This window comes from Pteropus vampyrus, unplaced genomic scaffold, assembly GCF_000151845.1.
Source record: "Pteropus vampyrus isolate Shadow unplaced genomic scaffold, Pvam_2.0 Scaffold487, whole genome shotgun sequence".
In the NCBI taxonomy this organism is placed as follows: Eukaryota; Metazoa; Chordata; class Mammalia; order Chiroptera; family Pteropodidae; genus Pteropus; species Pteropus vampyrus.
The window spans coordinates 257,169-265,798 of record NW_011889268.1 but is presented as its reverse complement, the minus strand read 5'-3'; the positions used below and the strand labels follow the sequence as shown (position 1 = coordinate 265,798).

At 47.5% G+C, this 8,630-nt stretch overlaps 1 protein-coding gene and 1 pseudogene across 1 annotated transcript in view; both read left to right on the top strand.

Annotated features, from left to right (window-relative positions):
* Positions 1–8,630, top strand: part of LOC105307287 (neuronal acetylcholine receptor subunit alpha-7) — a 113,474-nt gene that overhangs the window by 4,407 nt on the left and 100,437 nt on the right. The window contains exon 2 of the mRNA XM_011382715.2: positions 7,433–7,532. Coding sequence (XP_011381017.2) covers positions 7,433–7,532 — 100 coding nt within the window. The remainder of the gene's footprint in view (positions 1–7,432; positions 7,533–8,630) is intronic.
* On the top strand, positions 5,450–5,568 carry LOC111732752 (annotated as a pseudogene).

The window sequence follows — 8,630 nt, the reverse complement described above, 5'->3', positions numbered from 1 at the left end:
GATAATAATAATAATAAATTTAAAAATAACACAAAATAATAAATAAATAAACAAACAAACAAACAAATAAATAAATAAATAGAAACACGATGGGAAAACCAACGTATTCAGTAGATGAGCTGGAAGACAAAGCAGAGTTATTTTTCAAGTTCGTAGCACAAAACCACAAACCAATGGCGTGTAAGGGGAAAAGGCTGACCTGGGAATTATTGGCAACGGCGTGCAAACAATGAAGCGTTCTAGAAAATGAGAACGGGCGAGGAAAAGACGACAAATTACGATGCAATAATCCTAGATATCTCGGAATTCGAGGGCGTGAATCTCTGGATTGAAAGGTCCCCCTCAAGACCCGATGCCGTGAATGAAAGGGAACCTCGAGATACTCACCGCCAGTACCTCAGAGCGACATGGGAAGGTGACGACCAGGTGGACAGAAAGACGGTGGATACAAAAGACGAGTCATGAAAATTGCCTCAGACTCTAAACACTGCCTTTGCCTCCCTAAAGAAAAATCATTTTCGACCCAGATTTTTATGCAAGCCCGTCGATTAGTCTCATGAGAACAACTACCCAGGACTAAATATAAAAACCTAGACGAAGTGAGAAATTTTCTGATAAAAAACAAAGGTACTAAATTCGGTGGCAGAAGAAAGAAAAAGGGTAAAAACCAGTAAGAAATATTGCAACGGTGACCAAATTCTCCCTTACAGACCGTGACGGTGTGACACAGGCAAACTCTGAAGGAACGCGTACCTCCCACCTGCCGTGGTCTGCTGGAGACACAGAACTCACATGTGACCTTCCAGACTCCTCAGAGGAAGGCACTTAATAACCCTGAGACCGTGACAGAGTCAGCAAATTACAAAGAAAACGGCAGAATGATTTCACGGGTGGACACAAGTTCAGAAACGAGAAGGGGGAAGTTAGCTAATTAAACTCAGTGGTGTATTTTTAAATTAACAGAAGGAAATGATTACCTAGAGTTTATCCCAGAAAGGCAAAGGAGCCATTAGGAAAGGTTTGACATTAGATTATTTCGTCACCGGAAAACTCACCAGTGCAATCTGCTACGTGAACGCTGTAAGAAGACGACATGATCATCTCGATGTATTATTAAAAAACATTTTAAAAAGTTCAGTGCCCGTTTAAACGGAAAACTCGTAGGAAAAAAGACTCGACAGACAGTCTGTAAGAACAAAGATGAGAACGTAGCAAAACCGCCAGGTAGAAGATCAGCAGATCTAAACGAATTCCATTCTTTTAAAGCAGTAATAACTATTTTTAAAACATAATAGACGGTAAGTGTAACTCACAATAGGATCAAAACCTGTAAAATATTTAGAATAACAACCAAAAATTCACGAGGTCTGTGCGTACAAAGAGGACCACTCTATTAGGGACTTTTCTCCTAATTAATTAACTTTTTATTTTGAGATAGTAGTATACTCACATGCAGTTGCAAGAAATAATATAGAGAGACCCCGGGTACCCATCGCCCGTTTGCCCCAAAGGTAGCATCTCGACAGACTACAAACGACATTGCAGACGTTGGTACAGCCCGCCCGCCGTGTTCAAGTCTCGCCGAGTTTACGCGTCTGTGCACACTTACGCCCGTGTGTCTTCGGTCCTGCACAATCTTCTCACGTGTGAGTGTCACGCAGCCACCACCACGGCCCAGACGCAGAACAGGTCCCCCGCCACCGGGGTCATTCGAGTGGCGCCTTTATAACCACACCCACCTGTCCCCCATCCTGCACCCATCCCCAACCCCCCCACCCACCACCCACTAATCAGGTCGCCGTGTCTACGATTTGGCTATTTAAAGGATACAGGAGTTATAAATGGAACAATATAGGATGCAGGCTGTTGGGATCGGCTTTTTAAAACTCGGCATAATTCCTCTGAGGTCTACCCAGTTCCCTGGGCATCTGTCCCTTATTACCGCCGAGTAGCTGTCCCCGGGAGGGATTTACCAGAGTTTATCGAATCGTTTACCCACTGAAGGATTGGGGCTATTAAAAATAAAGTTACTATAAATGTGCGAACACGAGTGTTCATGTCTCTGGGATAAACGCAGCTGCTGGATCACGTGGTCATCATATGTTTGGCTTTATAAGAAACGGCCAAACCGTTTTCTGGAGTAGCTGAAATCATTTCACATTTCCACCAGAAATAAGGGCCAGTGTAGACAAATATAAGCCCAATTAAGGGTACGCCAACAAAACCACGAACGGTATGAAAGGATACAAACGATACGTTTCTAACGACCACGAGGTTATTTTTTAATTTTATTCAATGTATCGGGATGACATGAGTTAATAAAATCATATAGGTTTCAAACATACGATTGCATGATACATCAACTGCCTATCGCGTTGTGTGATCACCACCCAAAGTCACATCTCCTTCCGTCACCATCTATGTGATCCCCCCTCACCCTTCCTCCCTCCCCCTCCCCCTCCCCTCTGGTCACCGCTGTCGTCTGCTTCTGAGACTCTGTTCATCTCGTTTGTTGCTTTCAGTTTTATATCCTACGTGTGAGTGAAATCATATGGTTCTTGACTTTTCCCATCTGGCTCATTTCGCTTAGCGTGATGATCTCCAGATCCACCCGCATCGTTGCAAATGGCAGTGTTTCCTCTCTTCTTACAGCTGAGTCGTGCTCCATTGTAAAAATGTACCCCATCTTCTAGATTAATGCTGACAGCTACCTGACCGGCTTCCAGAACTGTCTGGCCGAATGAGGTCACATTACGGCGACTCGTAACGTGTTTACCGTGCCGCTTCTTCATAGTTTCTGCAAGCGCGTAGCCATTCTATTCTTTTTAAGGCTGCATAGTAAAGATGTTCTGAGTGGCTGTAACGTGACCTCATTTGGCTAGACAGTTCTGGAAGCTGATCTAGTCTGTGGCTAGACCATCCTTCATTCAGCCTGTTTGTTAATGATGGCTTTTAGGGAGTTTGTATTTGTCATCGGTGTAAACGATACTGTAACACATATTGTAAATATGTGTATGGCACGCTGTATCCTCTGGCATAAACTATGACGTGGTGGTATTAAATAGCGTGGTAATTGAAACTCTGAGCGAGATTCCTGACTCGTCTCCTACACGATCTTGCCCATCCCAGCACCAGTCCTATGGGGCCGCGTCTTTTTTTAAACCCTCCAGAGTTGGGACGTCATCAGAATTCTTAACCCTCACTGATTCGATAGGGCAAATACGGACCCTCGACTTCGAGTCAGCATCGCAAGATCACGTTCAAAGCCTCGCATCGTGTGATTCTCTAGGCTGCAAGATGGGAAAACTAGCTCCGTGGTCAAGAAACGTAGACAAGCAGAAGCTGAGGAGCCAACGGAAGCCTCCGGCTCCAGACACAACGCGCAGTGAGCCGTCTCAGTGCGCAAGACGCGGAGCTGCCCGCAGCCCCGCTGCTTGGGAAGGGGTTGGGAGAAGGGGCTCTCCGCAATCTCTGGGGACCACAGGCCCGGCGGGCGGACCCCGGCCGGGGCCTGGCCCTTGGAAGGGCACATGCAAAGCCCCCGGTTTCATGCAGAAACGTGGGGCTCGATAAGTAAAACGCAGTTTTGGCTCTCAAGGATTTGAAGGACGTGGGTATTGGCAATTGCAAAATTGTTATATGTAGGGAGGGAGGGAAAGAGAGAGAGAGACAGAGAGAGAGAGAGAGAGGAACAGAGAGAGAGATCTGCAAAACAAACTTTTAAAACACATAAGGAATTGTAAAAGCTGACGAAGTCAACCCTCACCCACACAGTAGCAATACTGGAACGTATGGTCACTAAAGAAATTAATTAGCATAATGGCATCATAAAAATAAGCAGAGGTTTCTCAGGATGCTGGCAATATCCTTTTTCTTGATCTCGATGCGATTTCCACAAACCTACAACGCTTTCTTTTGCACGTAATGCTTCCGTGACAAGTTACACGATGACATCTTCCTGAAAGGAAGCACCGAATGAGACGGCTTTACCAGCTAATGTTTCTGACAATTTGGGGAGGAAATAAGACAGAGCTTGAACAAACCTTTGTACAATACAGGAAGTGGGGGGGAAATTTCCGACTCGTTTTATGAGGCCAGCATACCCTGCATACCAAAATGTACGAGCTTACTACTAAAAGCAGAAAGTCTCAGGTATGTGCCTTTGACAAACGCAGCTGCAAAGTTCTAAAGAAAACCTTCACTAAACAAATTCAACGATAAGTTTAGAAATAATAACTAAGACCAAGCGGGTTGTTTTTCGGGACTAGAAGGTACGAAGGAACAGGCTAACAGTGTCTATATACCATACTCTCCTGCTTCTGGAAAAGCCTTCTGAGACAGAACTCCTTGCAATGAACAGCAGATGGTGCGCGCCAGCTCTAAGCCAATGAGGGTCCAGCAGGGGGTTGCTGGATGCCGCTTACTGATCCAGGAGGCCTCTTGCCTCACAGACCTGTTTGTCTGTAATGTTCGCTGCAGTCTGCCATGTAGAGCTGCATCTGCCCTGAACACTAGAAATCAGTCACAAAGCCAGACAGAGCGCCCTGAGCTGCAGGAAGTTAACGCCGAGCCCTAATCAAATGCATCTGTTTTCCTGGGCCAACTTGTCCCCTGTGCGTGAGCCATCATCGCCCTGAGGCAGAGTTCGCTTTGAGCTGGACGTGAAGCAGTCAGGGTCTCCCAGATATTGGCGTAGGAGGGACCCCCGATCAGTAATGTGGGCCTTTGCACAGGGCTAACTTAACAATGAAAAGTCCACGTAATCCAAAACGGTGAGATGCTAAAAGATGCTGAAATCATTCAGAGATGCTAAAATCATTATTCTATATACACGTTCGTTATTTTAAAAATTCTTATCCGAGTAAGAATAGAAGGAAATTTCTTTCTTGCATAAAGAATGATGCACGAAAGAGAGAAACGAAATAAAACGAACCCCAAAACTATCGCTGACACCTTCCCTCGCGGCTGTCGTGGGTTGAATTCTGTTCCCCCAAAAGAGATGTTAAAGTCCTAAGCCCCGGAACCTGTGGATGAGACCCTATTTAAAAAATAGGGTTGTGGCAGATGTGACACAGACGAGAACAGTCGGGTGGACCCTAATCGAAAACACCCAGTGTCCTTACGAGAAGACAGAAATGTGGACGCCGATGCCCAGGGTGAGCAGCACGGTGACAGGCAGAGACCGGAGCCAGGGGTGTCAGCCGCCACCCCAAACCGAGACCCTTCTGACACCTGGACGGCGGCGAATGCGGCGGTGACTTACCGAAGCTCGTCCGCCTGGGATGAGGATGAGACAAACTCCATACTGTCGCTCCTGTGAAATATTGGGTTTGATGGCCCTGGCTAGTGAACCGGGGCAGGAAGAAGAAATGAAGGAATCAGGATCGGAAAGGAAAGTTTAAAAGGGTTTGAGTTGGCAGACGTTATGACATTTAAAAATCTCTGCAGAGTCTCTGGCCACGCCGCCCTGAACGAGCCTGATCCCGTCTGATCTCGGAAGCTAAGCAGGGTTGGGCCTGGTGAGTACTCGGATGGGAGACCACCTAAGAAGACCAGGTGCTGTAGGCGTAAAAAATAAAAAATAAGGGATTGTAAGCTGACGAGGTCCTTGCAATCTGTGAGGTCAACCAAGGGTTGCCTTGCCTAAAAAAAAAAAAAATAATAATAATAAAATAAAAACTATAGAAAAACTACTAGAATTAAACAGTGGGTTTAGAATTTCACAGGATATAAGCCCAATATGCAAATGTTAAATGTATTTCTATCTATGCAATAATTATAAAATGAAATTTAAAACTACGTTTTAATAGCATAAAAACATCGACTGTCTGCGAATAATTCTTATGAAAGTTTCCCAGAATATCTACGGTAAAATTTTTTAAATATTGAGAAAAATTAGAGGACACTTAAAGAAATGGAAGAAAACACCACATTCAGAGATTAGCGAACTCAGTATGGTGAAGACGGAGATGCTCCCCAGATTGGTCTAAAAATTCCAAAGAATCCCCCGCAAATTATAAAACGAATCGTAGTCACATTAAGACGAAAAGGACGAGGAATGTACGAGACGATTTTGAAGAAATATAAACAGGTGTAGAAAATTCACACTACCGAGTCAAAGGCCCATTTTCATATTATAGTAGTGAAGAGAAGTGTGATGTTGGTGCCAGGACGAGCCACCAGCTCAAACCCGCGTGGATTCCCACAAACAACTGAGAAAAAGACAGACAATCCAATAGGAAAAAAATGGGCAAAAATCTGGAAAATCATTTCACAAGAAAAGGATATTCCACATGCCAATAAGCAGAGGAAAAGCTGCCCAATATGCAAATGTCAAATGTATTTCTATCCGTGCAATAATTATAAAATAAAATTTTAAATTATGTTTTAATAGCATAGAAACTTCCTTAGTCATCAAGGAAATGCAAATTAAAAGCCACAGGGAGATCAAATTGCCCACAAGCACACATGTCTGAAGTTAAATCGGAGACAGGTGGGCGAGGTTGCAGTGACTGGATGGTCCGTGTCACCGGAACAAATGCGTTAGCAAAGTGACGGTGTCTACTGAAGACGCACATCTGCAAATTCCAGGACCCAGAAGGGATCTTCATCAAAGCAGAAGCGACAGATGTGCACACCTCTGTCCATAGCCGTATCTATATACAGATCCATACCGATGCTCATGTCCTTATTTCTACAGATACATAATCGTGTAAGCTGCATATCTGATCTCTACGGCTTACGTGTAAGTACCCACGTATTTTTAGACATATCCATAATCGCGTGAGCGGATCCCTTATAATAAACATATAGGTGAGGAGACTAAGCGTAAGGAATCCGCTCACGTGATCATGGCAGGCCGCCAAGCTCCGAGGGTGACCCAGCAAACTGGCCGCGGGGAGCCGGCGGGTCACGGCGGTCCAAGGCATGAGCACCGGGCCGGCCCCCGGGGGGCAGGACAGCCACCGGGGCGGGGGGGCGGCCTTCGACTGAGCGAATGAGCATCCCTCACGTCACACGGGGCGACCTATCCATTCTGTTCGCCAATTTAAATGTTTTTCTCAGCAGAAACACCCAGGACCGTGGGGCCATACATCGGGACCCCGGGCGCCCGGGGCGCATCACAGCATCCGCTGGAAATGCACACGTCCCCCCGGAAGGTGCGCTCGGGAAGAGCCACAGCTACGTTGCTCACGATGGCCTCACGCTGTCACCTGCGCCGTTCCCTGGAACGCGTCTGCCACCCTTTCTTCCAGAACCATCTCCTCGGCCCTTCCACGCGCTGGCTGACCGTGTCCCGTTTTAATGGCGATAGCTTTTTTTCTTTTTTTCCTAGGCGCTGATGTTTTAGTTTCTGTTTGTTTCTCTTCCCTGGTGTTTTGTTCTGTCCCCATGCTGCCGATTCCTGCTTTCACGACCCGACACCGCTCAGCTCTGCCTTCTCCTCCGGGCCAACACAGGATGACTGTGTCCCCAACTTCCCCTACCTGAGGCTGGGGCTGCGGCCAACATTACTTGTCACGACCAAGAACGTAACACTTTAAACACACCGGGTCTTGATTTTCAGCTTCTCCTGTTCTCTCTGTGAGCTCGGAGTCTCCTGCTGATTCTTCCTCTTGGCCGTGGGACTGATGTTTGTTCCCTTGAGTGTGTTGTGCTTTTCCACTGGGGTTCGTTTTCCCGCGGGTGGTAGCATTTTCGGGTCCCATGGACGTGTAGGTAAGGCCGGCCTCCGCCAGAGGGACCTGGACATTGGGACTCCACGCCGAAGCCCAAGCACGTTTGGGTTTTTAAACATACAAATGCTCCCCTACCCAGAACCGAAACAGAAGCCGCGCTCCCTGGGCCATGGTTAGGGGTTCCGGGTCTCCGGCACGGGAGGGTGGGTGGTTTCTAGGCCCTGGAGTCACATGGTACCTCTCTACGAGGCCCCGCCTCGCACAGGCTCCAGGCCCGGCCGCCTCACTGGGGCGTGTTAAAATTCACACTGTCACCCGCGGGGCCCACGTCGGCCCCCGTGCCCGCTCCTGGCCTACGTCAGCAGCATCGGCGCGCGAGCACCTTCCTCTGGATTTGTTTCTGGTTTCTGCTTTTCTGAGCATTTTCTCTTGTTTTATTTATCATTTCTTTGTGCTGGGAATAAGCATGAGGGGGGTGCCGCGGAGCTCAATCGGCTTTACTCCCAGAATGTCCTACTGCTTGCATTTTTGACACGGGAAAGCGGGGTCCCCCAGATGGGGCTGGGTGCAGCCTAACTCACGGGCCTACTTTCTGGCCCAGCGCAGACTGCAATTTATTTGCCACACGTCGGCTCTAAATTGTGAAGTGAGTGAGTGGATTGTGCTTGCAGGTTCTCCAGGCGCCCAGCGGAACACGGGTCATAAATAAATACTATCGGCCTGTTGTCCCACCGGAGACCGGTTTATTTCGAAGTTTCTGATATTATGGGGTACGAGGGACGTGTGGAAGTCGTTAGCTTTCAGGAACATGGTCCCGATGACCGTGCTCAGCATGTGTGAACTCCCTGGGCCTCTCTGCGTTCACACCCCTGGTGATGGGAAGGCAGGGCTTTTAGGCACCTTCAGGAAGGGTGCACGGAGCAGGTGCTGCAGCCACGTGACCTGCGGGTG